This window comes from Sus scrofa, chromosome 2 (genome assembly GCF_054392235.1).
Source record: "Sus scrofa isolate SSC_HxYL_T2T_F1_AM1 chromosome 2, Sscrofa_HxYL_maternal_Yorkshire_Landrace_v2.0, whole genome shotgun sequence".
Lineage (NCBI taxonomy): Eukaryota > Metazoa > Chordata > Mammalia > Artiodactyla > Suidae > Sus > Sus scrofa.
In genome coordinates, this window is record NC_139384.1 from 62,788,307 (window position 1) to 62,806,258 (window position 17,952).

Here is a 17,952-nt window from a genome sequence, read left to right on the forward strand (position 1 = left end):
CTCTAATAATTGCTGATGTTGACCATCTGTCTGTCTTTGGAGAAGTGTGGATTTAGATATTCTGCCTATGTTTATTGGGTTATATATTTTTTGATTTTGACTTTCATGAGTGGTTTGCACATTTTGGAGAATAATTTCTTTAAGGTTGCATTGTTTGCAAATATTATCTCCCATTCAGTGAGTTGACTTTTTGATTTGTTTATGGTTTCCTTTTCTGTATGTGTAACTGGGTCACCATGCTGTATAGTGGAAAACTGACAGAACACTGTAAAACAGCTATAATGGAAAAAATAAAAATCATTATATATAAAAAAAGCTTTTAATTTTAATTAGGTCCCATTTTTTTATCTTCATTACTTTTCCTTTTCAATTTGGATTACTTTTATTTATTTTTCCTCTGAGTATCATGGCCAGGACTTCCAAAACAGTATTGAATACAGTGGTGAGACTGAACATCCTTGTCTTGTTTCTGATCTTAGCAGAAATGCTCTAAGCTATTAAACATTGAATATGCTATTAGCTGTGAGTTTGTCATATATGGCTTTTATTATGTTGAAGTAGGTTCCTTCTATGCCCAGTTTCTGGAGGGTTTTTATCATGAACGAGTGTTGAATTTTGTCAAAAGCATTTTCTACATTTATTGAGATAATCATATGGTTGTTATTCTTCAACTTTCTAATGTGGTGTAATCATATTGACAGATTTGTAGATTTTGAAGAATGCTTACATCCTCATAGTAAATCCCACTTGATCATCTTGTACAATCCTTTTAATGAATTGCTTGATTTGGCTGGCTAGTATTTTGTTGAATATTTTTGCATCTACATTCTTCAGAGATTTTAGCCGCTAATGTTCTTTGTGTGTGTGTGTGATATCTTTGTGTTTTCACTTTCCTTTTTCTCTGTGTTTTATTTCCTCTTTGATTTCTTCATCTCCATGTTGGGTGAAGTTGATCTAGGGGCTTGCACAAGCTTCCTAGTGGGAGGGAGTGGTGCCTGTCCAGTGGTGGGTGGAGATCAATCTTTTCCCTCTGGTGGGCAGGGGTGTGTCAAGGGTGCATATAGAGGGAGCTGTGTGCACAGGAAAACTTTCAGCATTCTGTCTGCTGATGAGGGGGTTGTTTCCACACTGTTGGCAGTTTGGCCTGAGACATCTCAGCACTGGACCCTGCAGGCTCTTAGGTGAGGCTAGGTGTTTTGACAATGGTGACTTCTGGGGGAGCTCATGCTGATGAATATTTCTTGGGACAACTGCCCGAGTGTCCTGGCCACACAGTGAGCCACAGCCAACCCCTGCTTCTCCAAGAGACCCTAGAAGACCCAAAGGTAGTTCTGCCACAGCTTCTTATGGAGTCACTGATTTGTCCTCAGACCCAGTGCATGTGAAACATTGTTTGCACCCTCCAAAAATGGAGCTGTTTCTCTCAGTCCTGTGGAAATCCTGCACTGAAACCCCACTGATATTCAGTGCCAAATGTTTTGAAGGCTCCTTCTCCCAATGTCAGACCCCCAGGATGGGGAACCTGACATGGGGTTCAGAACTCTCACTCTTGTGGGAGGGCTTCTATGACATAGCTATTTTCCAGTTTGTAGGTCACCCACCTGATGGGTATGGGATTTGATTATATAATGAATGCACCTCTCCCACCATATTATGTGGCTTCTTCCTTATATTTGTCTGTAGATACCTTTTTTTTATAGTTTCCAGTCATTTTTGTCAATTGTTATTTAACAGTTAGATATGATGTTGGTGTTCTCATGAGAGGAAGTGGGGTTGAGTCCTTCTATTCTACCATCTTGTTTCCTTCTTTTGACATTTATCAGAATTTACAAGGAAAATTTGATGCTATATTGGAAGAAAAAAACTTACCTTGAGTAAGAGTTGTACATATGTGGAAGAGGCTTTGTGACACGTGATTTTTCCACTTTCCAACTTAGAGTAAGGAAATTCACTACTAGAACATTCTTGGATTTAAGAACAATTTTCATTCATTTGTTTATATCATAGAATATATTGTATTCATCTTTCCAGTAACATGGGAGTGCATTTCATACCTGATTGGTTAAGAAAGGAGGGAAAACAAATGGTTGTAAAAACTTTAGATGCTTCATGTGGGCAGGGGGTGATAGAAATAAGATAATAAATGAGTTAAGGAGTATATTATGGAGTTCATCTAAGATCTGAAGACAAAATAATTGACATTCTTGAGAAGACAAAACATACTCTCTAGAACATAAATGTAATTGATGCTTTATAGAACAACTTTGATATCAGAGGTCATAGAAACATAAATTAATATTTTTAATAAACATTTAAGAGCCTACAATGGTCCAGGGACTCTGCTAATTATTTGGAATTCAATGTCCATACTTCTTAATACAAAAAATGAACTATTAAGTTTTGAATTAGGTTGACTATAGCGAAGTAAGTCATTAATGTAAAAAGCAAAACCAGAGGGACAAAATAATTCTAAGTGGTGGGGATAAGTCGACTTTAGATACAGATATATTAACTTTAACTTGTCAGTAATATTCATTGATTTCAGAGACCAATATATTACTAGCCAGTTTATGAGACACCACTCCTTTCAATCTGAACCTATATCCATACGAAATTTTACTGACCTCTAAGTCAAACTAGGCAAAATGGTCTGAACCCTTTGCACATGCATAAATATGCAAAACTTATTCATATGCCAATCGTTTAAAATGCTTAAAATTACTGTGAAATAGTGTTAACATTCCAAGGAATTAAATAAAGAAATAATGCTTGTTTATTTCATAATAAATAAAATTGTTAGTTGATTCAACAACAAAATGTTCATCTGTAAAACATTCTCAAGTCAAAAGTTGGTGAGAATCCTTTAGCTTTATTTGCAAAATATCGCAAAATAGCAATATGCATATTTTATGATACTGCTGAGTATAAAGTAATTTGAAGTTTATAATAATTTATCTTAATTTTCACTTTACCTCTTATTAATTTATGTATTTGTTTATTTATTATAGGTAAAAGAAGAAATTGAAGATGGGACCTGAGAATCACACTTTCAGCAGTGACTTCATTCTTTTGGGACTCTTCTCCTCTTCCCAAAAAGGTCTAATTTTCTTCTCCTTTATAGTCATCATTTTTATTATGACTGTAACAGAAAATTCAGTCATGATTCTCCTTATTCACAAGGAATCACGACTCCACACTCCAATGTATTTTCTGCTCAGCCATCTCTCTTTCATGGATATCTTGCATGTCTCCAACATTGTACCCAAAATGATTATAAACTTTCTCTCAGGCAACAGGACTATTTCATTTGCAGGTTGTGGCTTCCAAATATTTCTCTCCCTCACCCTCTTGGGTGGTGAGTGCCTTCTCCTGGCAGCAATGTCCTATGATCGCTATGTAGCCATCTGTCACCCACTGCGCTACCCCATTCTTATGAATGACTATGTCAGCATCCTCATGGCTGGAGGATCCTGGCTTATTGGGACAGTCAATTCCATTGTTCACACAGCTTACACACTGCACTTTCCCTTCTGTGGCTCAAGAGCCGTTGACCACTTTTTCTGTGAATTCCCAGCCATGTTGGTGTTGTCCTGTGTGGACACAACACACTATGAACGAGGAGTTTATGTAAGTGGCATCATTTTCCTGCTTGTCCCTTTCTCCCTCATCTTTGCCTCTTATGTCCAAATTCTCCTTACTGTCCTCCAAATGAAATCATCAGAAGCATGGAAAAAGTCGTTTTCTACCTGTTTCTTCCACATGATTGTGATCATCATGTACTATGGGCCATTTATTTTTACATATATGAAACCTAAAAAGTACCACATTCCAGGCCAAGATAAGTTTCTGGCAATATTCTATACCATCCTCACACCATCTTTCAATCCAATTATCTATAGTATTAGGAATAAGGATGTTTTAGAGGCAATGAAAAATATGATCAAAAGTAATTTTCTCCATAAAAATTCTAGGGAAAATGCTTAAAGTAGGTGTTGTTGTCTATTTCTATACTAAATATTTAGAGTTTATATTTTGTCCATATCTCTAGAAAAATATTAGAGTTTTTCTCTCTCCAAGGTGGAAAGAAAGAGATGTTTCCAAAAGCTTGATAATAGTAAATTTGCCACAAATAGTTATTTTATAAATACATATATCTAAAACTGTATCTATCAATCTATGTTACCAATTATAATCACCACAGCCACTTAGGGAAAGAAAAAGATGACTAAAGGCCTCAATTATTCTCTCACTAAAATTGTACAAATTTCTAAAATTTATCTTTTATAATAGCATCACATTGTATACATGTTCTACACACATATGTATGGTGAGAGCAAGAAAGAAAGAGGGAAACTGTGAAATGATATTTCAAAACTTTAAAAAAGTTATCAAAGTTTATACAAGTTCTTAGTGAAAATGATTAAGGTGGAGAAAATATAAAAACTGGAAATTCTGAGATAAATAAGTCCTGGTGATGACTATGGTGACCAAGGCTATACTGCTTGTTTGAAAGTTGCTAAGAGAGTAAATTTCAAAAGCTCTTATCACAAGAAGAAATGTTCCTGTGCGTGCTGATGGACATACCTGAACTTATTGTGGTAATATTTTTACAATATATACATGTAATACATCATGCTTTTCACCTAAATCTAAGACAATGTTATATTTGTTATTATCTCAATGGCATAGGAAAAAATAAATGTATTCTCATTATTAAATAACATATTCAGTGAATATTGTTTATGTTATTAAATAAACATCATTATGACATTCATTTAATAGTCTTTAGTTAATGTTAATGAGATTAACATTTATTATACATTATTTAACAATAGCATTCAATCTATATAAAAATGCTTTCTAAATATGGGAAATACAGAACTTTGAAATGCTCAACCCGTGTTTTCATACATAAGAAGCAAAAATTATTGCATAATAGAATGTGAACACATTCATCCATTCCTTGTCACAGCCAGTGTCCCTGACTCTTCATTGTTATGTCTAAAGAAGAGGGCTGCACCTCAGCATGGAAGAGATCATGTAGAGAGAGTCCAGCAGCAGTCTAGTGGGCATAAGCAATTTCTGTTCCTACCCCCTACTCAGTTTAATTGATGAAATTTGAAGGAAATAAAATGTTTAACCACATAAAATTACAAACCAATACTAACACATTTACCACTTTGCCCCCTCCTGGAAGTTTCCCAAACAAGAATTATTCATAAATTCCACTTAAAATATCCAATATTTACCAAATGGTTTGCTTTGAAATTTTTGTTACTTAAATAAGAAATATGTACAAATATACGTGTCTGTATATATACACACTATATATATATCCACAGGGAATATGTTCCAAGGCCCCAAGTGGATGCCTAAAACTATGGATAATACACAATACTATATATGATTTTTTTTCTATGCATGAATACCTATGATAAATAATAATTTATTTATTAGGCACAATAAGATGTTTACAACAACAGAGAAATAGAACAATTATGGCAATAGACAGAAGAAAATGTTATGTGAATCTGGTCTCTCACTATTGAAAATGTATAAGCTGTTGGGGTTCCCATCATGGTGCACAGGAAACAAATCTGACTAGGAACCATGAAGTTGTGGGTTTAATCCCTGGCCTTGGTCAGTGGGTTGAGGATCCAGCATTGCTGTGAGCCGTGGTGTAGGTTGCAGACACGGCCTGGATCCAGCATTGCTGTGGCTGTGCTGAGAGCTGCAGCCATAGCTCTGATTCGACCCTTAGCCTGGGAACCTCCATATGCAGTGGGTGCAGCTCTAAAAAGACAAAAGATCAAATATATATATATAGTTGTTATTATTAGTTAATATATATATAATATATATAAATATATTAATGTAATATATAAATATATATATATTAGTTGTTATTATTAGTTAATATATATATATATTAGTTGTTTAGTTCTGTAAATTTCCATTTAGCATTTTAAGACCATAGCCATGGCTGATCTTTGGTAAATAAAACCACAGGAAAGGAAAACTAAGATAAGGAGTAGGGGTGAGACTGCCCTACTCATTCTTTGCTAGAAGCAAAAAATCCAGTATTTGATAAGGATATCCTGAAAAATTCCAGAAATCCCAGTCCTGGGCATATATCCAGAAAATATAAACATTCTAATTCAAAAAGATACATGCACCTCAATGTCCATAGCAGTACTATTTACATTAGCCAAGACATGGAAAAATTCAAGCACTCATCAACAGATGATTGGTTTAAGAACATATTGATAGTCAGATGTACAATGGACAATTCCTCAGTTGTAAAAATGAAATTTTACTATGTATAACAACATGGATGGACCTAGACATTATCACACTAAGTGAATCAAGTCAGAAAAAGATGGATATTATATGACCTCACTTATATGTGGAATCTAAAAAAAATTAATGCAAATGTATCTGTATACAAAACAGAAACATTTTTTTTCTTTATTCTCTTCCATATCAGTGATTTCCACTAGCATATTTTCCACCCCACTCATTTGTTCTTCTGCATCCTCTAATCTGTTATTGGTTCCATCCAGTGAATTTTTCATTTTAGTTGTTCTATTGTTCACACATCTCTGAACATAAATATCTCTCCTTGTTTATTCTTTAAATATTCTAAATCTTTGTTAAATATTTCTTGTAAATTATCCATCTTTGCCTCCATTTTTTTTCCTGAGTTCTTGAATCATCCTTACTATTATTATTTTAAAGTCTTTTTCGTGGAAGTTGCTTATCTCTGCTTCGCTTAGCTTTTCTTCTGCAGATTTGGACTATTTCTTCATCTTTCTAACATTTCTTTGCTGTTTCATTTTGTCTAGCTTTCTGTGTGATCTCCTTAAAGCTGATACGAGCTCTTGTGGCAAGCTTCCCAATGGGAGGGACTGGTGCCTGTCCACTGGTGAGTGGAGCTGAGTCTTGTCCCTATGACAGGTGGGGCTTTGTCTCTGAATGTAGTTAGAGTTATCTATGTGTCTAGGAGAACTTTATGGAGTCTGCTTGCCAATGGGTGGAGTGGTTTTCCTTTCTTTTAGTTGTTTGGCATGGAACTTCTCAGCCCCGATGTGTGGGGTCAGATTTTTACAAAATGGCCACCTCCAGGGGAGGTCACATCAATGATTATTCCCTACTAACTCTACCTTCAATATCTTTCCCTCACAGTGAGACACAGCTGGCCCCTGCTTTTCCAGGAGACTCTCCATCACCTGCAGATAAGTGTGACCAGATTCTTATGGAGTCCCTGTTTTTCCCTGGAACCCAGTGCACATGAAAACCTGTGTGTGCCCTCCAAGAGAGGAGTGTCTGTTTCCTCAGTACATTGGATTTTCAATGCTCAAGCCCCACTGATCTTAAATGTCTGATTCTCCAACAGCTCCTCCATACAATGTCAGACCCACAGCCTGGGAACCTGACATGGGGTTTGGAACACTCACTCCTATAGGACAGCATCTGTAATATAGCTATAGAACAACAACAAAAAAATATTGTATGGAAATATAAAATACCCCATATAGCTAAAGCAACCTAAGAAAGAAAAATGGAGGTGGAGGAATCAGGTTCTCTGACTTCGAACAATACTACAAATCTACAGTCATCAAAATAATATGGTAATGGCACAAAAACAGAAATATAGATCAATGGAACAGATAGAAAGCCCAGAATTAAAATCACACACCTACAGTCAACTAATATATGACAAAAAATGCAAAAATATAAAATGGAGAAAAAACAGTCTCTTCAGAAAGTTGTGCTGGAAAAACTGGACAACTACATGTAAGAATGAGGATAGGATATTCTCTAATACCATACACAAAAATAAACAAAAAATGGATTAAAGACAAATGTAAGACTTGATACTAAAACTCTTAAAGGAAAACATAGCCTGAGCACTCTCTGACATAAACTGTAACAATACCTTCTTGGATTCATCTCCTAGAGTAATGAAAATAAAAACAAAAATAAACAAGTGGGACCTAATTAAACTTAAAGTTTTTGCACAACCCAGAAAACCATAAATGAAATGAAAAAAACCCACAGATTGGGAGAAAATATTTGCGGATGAAGTGACTAACAAGGGATTAATCTCCAAAATATACAAATAACCCTGAAGCTCAGTATTAAAAAAAAAATCCAAAAAAAAAGGGCAGAAGGACGGAATAGACATTTCTCCAAAGAAGACAAATAGATGGCCAAAAAGCATGTGAAAAGATGCTCAACATCACTAATTATTAGATAAATGGAAATCAAAACTATGATGAGGTACCTTCTTACACCAGCCAGAATGGCCAGCATCAAAAAGTCTATAAAAACTAAATCTTGGAAAGGGTGCAGAGAAAAGGGAGCCTGATTATCCTCTTGGGGGGAATATAAACTGTTACAACAACTATGGAAAACAACTATGGATACTCCTCAAAAAAATAAAAATAGAACTACCATATGATCCAGAAATCCTGGGCATCTATCCAGACGAAACCATAATTCAAAAAGCTACATCTGGAGTTTCCATCGTGGCACAGTGGCTAACGAATCTGACTAGGAACTATGAGGTTGCAGGTTCGATCCCTGGCCTTGCTCAGTGGGCTAAAGATCCGGCATTGCCGTGAGCTGTGGTGTAGGTCGCAGACGTGGCTCGGATCCTGTGTTGCTGTGGCTCTGGCGTAGGCTAGTGGCTGCAGCTCCGAATGGACCCCTAGCCTGGGAACCTCCATATGCCATGGGAGTGGCCTTAGAAAAGGCAAAAGGACAAAAAGAAAAAAAAAAAAAAAGCTACATGTACCCTGGTGTTCATTGCAGCACTCCATATGGAGTTAACATAAATGCTCATCAACAGAGGAATGGATAAAACATATGTAATACATATTCTTTATAAGAAAACATGTGATAAATATACAATGGAATAGTCCTCAAGCCATAAAAAAGAATGAAATAATGCCATTTAAAGGAACATGGATGGCCCTAGAAATCAACATAAAGTGAAGTAACATAGACAGAGAAAGACGAACACTATAGGATATTATTTATATGTGGAATCTAAAACATGGCACAAAATAACACATCTATGAATAGAAATAGACTCACAGATGTAGAGAATGGCCTAGTGGTTTCTGGTGGGGCAGGTTAGGGAAAGGTTGGGGGACCAGGATTAGCAGATGCAAATTAGTATCTATAGGATGGATAAGCAATGAGGTTCTAGTCTATAGCATGGGGAAATATATTCAATATCCTGTGATAAACTGTAATGGAAAAGAATATGAAAAAGAAAAATTATATATATAACTGAGCCACTTTTCTGTACAGAAGAAATTAACATAACATTTAAATTAACTAGACCAATAAAATTAAAAAATACAGTCTCCTCATATTATTGTATTACTATCAATTTATCTACTTATGCTATTTTTATTTTTTATTATTAACCTATTTTATTTTTAATGTATAATGACATTAATTACATTGATTTAATTGTAAGTGTGAAATCAACCTGTCATTCTTGCTTACATATAGTACCCCTTTAAGTGTATCACAAATTATTTTTTTAATTTTTAATTTTTTTTACACAGCAGGATCTCATTGTTAATCCCTTCCAAAAGCAATAGTTAACCCCAAGAATCCCAATCCATCCCACTCCCTCCCCCAACCCCCAGGTAACCACAAGTCAATTCTCCAAGTCCATGGTTTTCTTTTCTGTGGAAAGGTTCATTTGTGACATATAATTAGATTCCAGATATAAGTGATATCATATGGTATTTGTCTTTCTCTTTCTGACTTACTTCCCTCAGGATGAGAGTCTCTAGTTCCATCCATGTTGCTGCAAATGGAATTATTTTATTCTTTTTTATGGCTGAGTAGTATTCCATTGTGTATATATACCACATCTTCCTAATCTAATCCTCTATTGATGGACATTTCCGTTGTTTCCATGTCTTGGCTATAGTGAATATAGCTGCAATGAACATATGGGTGCATGTGTATTTTTGAAGGAAAGTTTTGTTCGGATATATACCCAAGAGTGGGATTGTGGGGTCATCTGGGAGTTCTATGTATAGTTTTCTAAGGTACCTCCATACTGTTCTCCCTAGTGGCTTTATAAGCTTACATTCCCACCAACAGTGCAGGAGGGTTCCCTTTTCTCCACAACCCCTCCGGCACTTTCTATTTGTGGACTTATTAATGATGGCCATTCTGACTGGTGTGAGGTGATACCTCATGGTGGTTTTGATTTGCTTTTCTCTAATAATCAGGGATGTTGAGCATTGTTTCATGTGCTCATTGGCTATCTATATATCCTCCTTGGAGAAATGGCTACTCAGGTCTTTTGCCCATTCTCCATTGGGTTGTTGGCTTTTTTGCTGTTGATTTGTATAAGTTGTTTGTATATTTTAGATATTTATGTTTTTAAACATTTACTTTTATATTGAAGTTTTCAGTATAGATAATGAAAGCATATATATTTGCAATTGGCTTATCTTCTGGGATTGATGCCTTTATCATTAGGTATTGTCCTTCTTTGTCTCTTGTAAAAATCTTTATTCTGAAATATATTTTGTCTGATATAAGTAATTCTACTCCAGCTTTCTTTTCATTTCCATTTGCATAGAATATCTTTTTTCATATCTCACTTTCAGTCTGTATGTATCTCTAGATCTGAAGTGAGTCTCTTGTAGGCACCATTTATGCCTGTCTTAATTTTTTTTCTTTTTTGGCTGCCCCCTAGCTTATGGAGTCCCCAGTGATCAGATCAAAGCAGCTAGGACCTACCCTGTAGCAGCTGTAGTACTGGATCCTTTAACCTGCTGTGGTAGGCCAGGGATCAAACCTGCATCCTGGTGCTAAGAGAGAACTCCAATCTCATTTTGCCACAGCAGGAACTCCATGTGGGCCTTATTTTTGTATCCATTCAGACACAGTATGTCTTTTGGTTAGAGTAGTTAGTCAATTTATATTTATTATTGATATGTATGTTCTTATTGTCATTTTTTAAATTGTTTTGTGTTTGTTTTGTAGGTGTTTATTTCCCCTTTCTTCTTTTTTCTCTTATCTTGTCATCTGATGATTATCTTTAATGTTATTTTTGGAGTCATTTTTCTTTTTTATGTGTAGAGCTACTATAGATTTACAGACATTTTGTTTGCAGATACCATGAAGTTTCTGTATAAGTTGATATATATATATATATATATATATATATATATATATATACGTGTGTGTGTATACATATATATGTATATACATATATATACACACACATACATATACATACACACATATAGGTTTTATGTTGTTGATCTCTTAATTTCAAATGCATTTTTAAAATCCTGCGTTTCTACTCTCCTTCCCTCACAATTACCGTTTTGATATATTTTACATCTAATTGTTTTGTATATCTCTAAAGTACTTGTAGATACAGATTATTTTGCTACATTTGTCTTTTAACCTCCTCAGTAGTTTTATATGTGGGAAGATTTCCTACCATAAGTTATGTTTGCCTTTAACAGTGAGATTTTCTGTCATACTTTTCTTGTTTCAAGTTGTGTATTTTTCTTTTTTGCTTAGAGTATTTCTTTTAACATTTGCTGTAAAATTTATTTTGTGTTGTTGACTTCTTTTAGCTTTCGCTTGTCTGTAAAATTTGTTTTCTCCATCAAATCTGAACATGATCATCACTCGGGAGAGAATGCTTGGTTGCAGGATTTTCCCTTTCATCACTTTAAATATATCATTTTACCTCTTGGTGGTTTGTAGTTTCTGATGAAAAAACAGTTAATGGCCTTATGGGAGTCCCCTTTATGTTATTTGTTGATTTTCCCTAGCTGTTTTTAATATTATCTCTTTATGTTTAATTTTTGACATTTTAATTAAAATGCGTCTTGGCATTTTCTCCTATATGGGACTCTCTGTGTTTCTTGAATTTGGGTGAATATTTCCTTTCTCAGGTTAGGGAGGTTTTCAGCTATTACCATTTCACATATTTTCTCATCTTGTTTATCTCTTCTCCTTCTGGGATCCATATAAATGTAAATATTTGTGCACTTGATATTATCTCAGAGGTCTCACACTGTCCTCATTTATTTTAAATCTTTTTTTTTCTTTTCTTTCTTTATTTTCTTTTCTGTTCATCAGCAGTGATTTCCATTAGTCTATCTTTCAGTTCATGGATCCATTCTTCTGTATATTTTTGTCTACTATTGATTCCTTCTTGTGAATTTTTTCATTTCAGTTATTATATACATCATCTCTTGTTGTTTATATTTTCCATCTATTTGTTAAACACTTCTAATTTCTCACTCTGTGAATGCATTCTTCCCCTTAGTTGTTTGATCATCCTCACCATTGTCTGTCTGAACTCTTTCTTGGGTAGATTGTCTATCTGTATTTCACTTTGTTCTCCTGGAATTTTATCTCATTCCTTTGACTGGATCATGTTTCTCAGACATCTTATTTTGTCTAAATTGTTATTTGTTTTTTTTTTATGTATGTAGTAAATTAGTCACATTTCTCAACGTTGGAGAAAGGCTCTCTGTAGGAGGTTTTTTTGTGTCATAGTATTATACATTGTCTCTCATAATTCATGCCTTATGCTCTAGTAGTTCCCCCTGAGAGAGCTGCATGGGTCTTTCTGTTGTAGAACCTGAAAATGGGAAACATGACTAAATAGAGCAAGGAAGTTTGCACACAAGGAAGATTTAATGTAAAATCTTAGGGAGTAGAAGACATCAAAGCCCTGAGAAATGGTGGAGAAAACTATCTGGAAGAAAGACTATGGGTGTGATGGGCAAAGATGCAAAAAAATCAAGAAAAGCAATATTACATAAAAGTAAATACTTTGGTTTCATAGGGAATAGGAAATAATGATAAGATTTTATTTTATTTATTTGTGTTTTTAATGTAATGTATATGGAATGTAACACAGTGGGCTATTTGCATTCTTTAAACTATGTTCTAGAAAAAAATAACCTAACCTATAACAGAAAACTGTATTGATGTGGGAAGACGGTGGAGGCTCAGGATTAACTGAATTATCATTATAATATTATAATATTTCTGTCTCATAAAACTATTTTAATCTTTTTGAATAAAATACACTTGAATACTACTAGATCTGTTACCTCCAAAAATTTATAATCCAATAGGAATGTTAAAGATAATAAATAATTATGGTTGCTTTTTCCCTTCCCCAATCAATTTTTTGGAAAAACTTGGTGAGTTCTTTCATACTAATACCCCCCTTTGTCATGATCAATAGTAAGTTAATGTCATTTCACAGATTTCTGTTCCTAAATCCCTGAGCTTTGTTGCCTGTACAATACTTACAGGAAGAATGCAGAACCAAGCATTATTACATGCGCATATTCTAACTAGCAGAATGTAGGAACAAGGAAGATGTGTGCATCCAATCCTAATATCCTTCTGTTGTCCAAATTTACTTAATTGACCACACTCCACTGGCTTCAAGGAGAGATGGGAAGTATGTGACATAATGTGAGTGGTGCTGAGCTCATACAGATCTGTTTAATTAAAAGAGAAGAGTATGATGATCAAAGCCTTAGAGCCATCATGGCCACATATGGTATGCTATGAGAGGATTTTACATAGGTGGAAGGTGGTAATGGAGATTAGCACATGGAAGATGGCAGAGATGAGAAGTCAGGATGATTTTCTGATTTCCATTTGGGGCAACTATACGTAGTGATACTTATTATTTCAGAGGACTTTTTTGGCAGCTCAGTATTACACATGATGAATTTGATATCACTGTGAGACACTAATCAGAAGATTCTTTTAAACTGGAGAGGCATCAAGAAGAGGCAGAAATAAGATCATCCATCAGTAATTCCCTTAGATATGATGCAGTACATTGAAGTCTGAAGGACAAGAAATGTATGACAAAAACATCATTTGTTATTATAAAATGAAATTTTGAGGAGATCAGCTGATTTTTTTCAGAAAAAGAAGCAGTAAGAAACATTGCTTTACTTTTTCACACACAATTCTGTGTGTATGTGGTTGAGGAAACCAATCCAACCATTCTTATTCAACATGCTGAGTTTGTTTCTCTCCCAGAGAAATTTCTAGATCAGTTTTATCCTGTAGTGAGTACAGCTGAACTTCTGATTCATCTCAATGAAATTTATTTCTATTTACTTGGTTATATTCTCTCATATTCCAATATTTCTCCCTTTTCTTTTTGTCTTTTCCATATATAATAGCTTAAATGCCTATTTTCCATATGAAAAATAATAAAAAATAATCTAATTATAGAAATACTAATAGAATAATTATAGAAACAAAATTATAGTCATAGAAAAAATAATACTTAGTTTGAGTATTTACTATGTTCCATGTGTGTGCATGTATGTATATATGTGTGCATATATATTTTTTAATGTGCTTCTTAGTTTCTCATTTGATCTTCAAAAGAACCCTATGAGGGAGGTACCATTATCATCCTGATTTAATAGAAATTCATTTCAGCTATACTTTAATGTCTGATTAGTGTTTTATATTATGATGAGACATAAAATGAAATATTTTGTTGGTGTGTATTTGTGTTATATTTTCTATTCAAAGCATTGGAAAAATTTTAGCTTATATTGCTCCCTTGTTAACCTAAATATTTAAGTCAGTAGCAGATATACCCCAAGGCTAGGTGATTATCTATTATACATTTTTGTACTCATATTCTATATCAACTTCTTAAAAATTAGTCATGATTTTATTGTATAAATTTTTAGGGAAATTCATTGGGTGATTTCTGTGTCTTCAATGGAAGTTCATTTAGTTTATTGAATTATTAGTAACAATCAGATTTTTTTGAAGCATTTGCACACTAAGTCTGACATTTGAATTTTATGATAGAGTTCATAAGCATTTTATTGAGTGGGTCATTGATATTATAAGTTAATAGAAAAGTTCAAAAAACAAAAATGACAGTCATATAGTATAAAATAGAAATGTGAACAGCTCAGATCCTGTGTTGCTGTGGTTAATTCATAGGTCAGCAATTGCCCCTCCAATTCCACCCCTAGTCTAGGAACTTCCATATGCCACAGGCATGGCCTTCAAAAGCAAGATAAATAAATAAATAGATAAATAAATATTTTTCAGAAAGAAAATAATTAGGTGTTTTTTCTTTTGTTTGCCTTACTGTCAAAACTTTAATGTAAAGAAAAAATTAGAAGCATGTAAACATTTGTTTAACCTATAATTGTGCAGTCTTACCAAGATTAGTGATAAATTATCTCCAGTAAATCTAAATTTAAAGTAATATTCTGTATGATTCATTTATATAATGACATATCTGGTAGAAAAATGAAAATTATTTCGAATTTAGTTACATCAAAATTAATGGATATATAATGCATTTTGAGAATTTTGATAAATGAAAAATGATAAGAATGATTAAAGTATAGTAAATTCACTGAGTAAAGACCACAAAGTTTTTCAATTCCCTTTGAGAAAGGATTGAGATATGGCTGCATCTGTAACTAAAAATAGCATTTTCTACAATTAGGCTATAAGTTTCTTCTAGAAGATATGGAGATGTAAACTACATGTTACATCCCTTTTCTGAGATTTAGCATTATTAAAGAAGGAAATACTGAAGCTAAATGGAGAGAAATGTACTTTATGATGAGTAAGAGTTGCACAAATGTGGATTAGGCTATGTGGCATGTGATGTATGTTTCTCCACTGTTTAACTTAGAATTAGGAAGCTCAAAACTCAATCATTCTTCTTTGGCTTCAATAATAGTTTTCATTCAAGATCCTGGATGTCATTGCAGGCATTATGTCCATCATTCCATGTCATGGTAGGATGTTCCAGATGCCTGATTGATTTATTGGGCAAAGTATTATAAAAGAGAATTGTCAAAACTTTAATTGCTTCATAGAGATTGGGAGAATGTGTTAGAAGTAAGATGATTAAGGAGTTTGGTAATGTATTATGAACTGAAGGACTTCTTCCAATACTTGAAGACAAAATGATAGATAATCTTGTGGAGACAACAAAACAATCTAAAAAGGTAAATATATTTGAAGCATCATTGGAAACCTTTGATATTAGAGGCCAAACTTAAAGCAATAATTTTTTTAATAAGCATTTGAAAGCCTACAATTGTCCAGAGATTCGGTGCAAATAAACATTGTCCATACTTATTAACACTAAAATGGAAGTATTGACTCAAATCAGGATTGCTATAGCAAAGTACATCATTAATGGAAAAAGCAAAATCAAAACAAAAAAAATGATTCTAGGAAGCAAAGAAAAAATCAAGAATTTTGTATACAGGTATACTAAATTTGAGTTGTCATTAATCATTGATTTTAAACACTTATTTATGATAAGCCAGTATATGAGAGGTACCACTGCCTGAAGTCTGAATCTATGTCTACATCAAGTTTTACTGAACTGTAATCAGAACAGACAAGGACCAATTTTACATGCAAACATCCAGCAAACCACATTCATAAGCTGATTTTAAACTTTTCAATATCATAGCAAAAGGGTGTTAATGTTCCAGGGAATTAAATATAGAATTAAAGGCTTTATTTTATAATGAAATAAAATAGTTGATTCAATAGTAAATTTCCATTATTATAAGACATACCTATATCAAAACCTGGCTGAAAGTCCTTTAGCATTAATTGCAAGATATGTGTCACTAACTCATTTTAGTATGCAGCTAAATGTAAAGGAATTTGAGATATACATTAATTTTTCTTTCCCTTCTGTTTAGCTATTTATTTATTCATAGGTAAAAAAAGAATTATTGATGGGACATGAGAATCACGCTTTCAGCAATGTCTTCATTCTTTTGGGACTCTTCTCGTCTTCCCAAACAAGCCTGATTTTCTTCTCCTTTACATTAATTATTTTTATTATGACTATAACAGAAAATGCATTTTTCTCCTTATCCACAGGGATTTATGACTCCACGCTCTGATTTCCTGCTCAGCATCTCTTTTTTTGTGGATATCTTGCGTATTTCCAACATTGTTTCCAAAATGATCACTGACTTTCTGTCAAGCAATAGTATTATTTCATTTTCGGGTTGTGGCTTCCAAATATTTCTGTCCCTCACCCTCTTGGGTGTTGTGCCTTTCCTCTGTCAGTGATGTCCTATGATTGTTAGGTAGCCATCTCTCATCTACTGTGCTATCCCATTCTTATGAATGATTGTCAGCATCCTCATGGCTGCAGTGCCCTGACTTATTGGGACAGTCAACTCCATTGTTCACACAGCTTATGCACTTCACTTTCCCTTCTGTGTCTCAAAAACCACTTTTTCTGTGAAGTCCCAGCCATGTTGGTGTTGTCCTGTGTGGTCACAACACACTATGAAAGAGGAGTTTATGTAAGTGTCATCATTTTCCTGCTCATCACTTTCTTCCTAATCTTTGCCTCTTATGTCCAAATTCTCATTGCTGTACTCCAAGTGAAGTCATGACAAGAATGGAAAAATAATTCTTTAACTGTTTCTTTCATGTGGTTTTGGTCATCATGGACTATGAGTCATTTATTTTCACATATATGAAACCAAATGGTACCACACTCCAGTCAAAGGTAAGTCCCCAGCAATATTCTATACCATTTTCACATCCTCTTTCAACACAATTATCTACAGTTTTAGAAATAAAGGTGTTCTAAAAGCACTACAAAATATGATCAAAAGTAATTTTCTCCATAAAAAATAATGGAAAAAAATACTTGAAATACATATTCTCTATTTCCATATTTGTATATAGAGGATCTGTTTTTCATATCCCTTAAGAGAAAATAAACATTTTTTAATAATGATTTTTATGAAATAAACATTTTTATCTTTTCAAATGGGGAAAGAAGTAGATGCTTTCAAAACTGAAAATAATAAATCAAATTATCACAGTTATTTGTTTTATAAATACATATATCTAAAATATATATCTTTC

The 17,952-nt window shown here is 33.8% G+C and overlaps 1 protein-coding gene and 1 pseudogene across 1 annotated transcript; both read left to right on the forward strand.

Moving 5' to 3' along the window:
• The first annotated feature begins 3,027 nt into the window (after positions 1 to 3,027).
• LOC100622735 (olfactory receptor 2AJ1-like) lies at positions 3,028 to 3,984 on the forward strand. Its single transcript, XM_013991997.1, has one exon. The coding sequence runs from the start codon at positions 3,028 to 3,030 to the stop codon at positions 3,982 to 3,984; it is 957 nt and encodes a 318-aa protein (XP_013847451.1).
• Positions 3,985 to 16,796: 12,812 nt separating this feature from the next.
• LOC146405410 (olfactory receptor 2AJ1-like) lies at positions 16,797 to 17,718 on the forward strand (annotated as a pseudogene).
• The last annotated feature ends 234 nt before the right edge of the window (positions 17,719 to 17,952 follow it).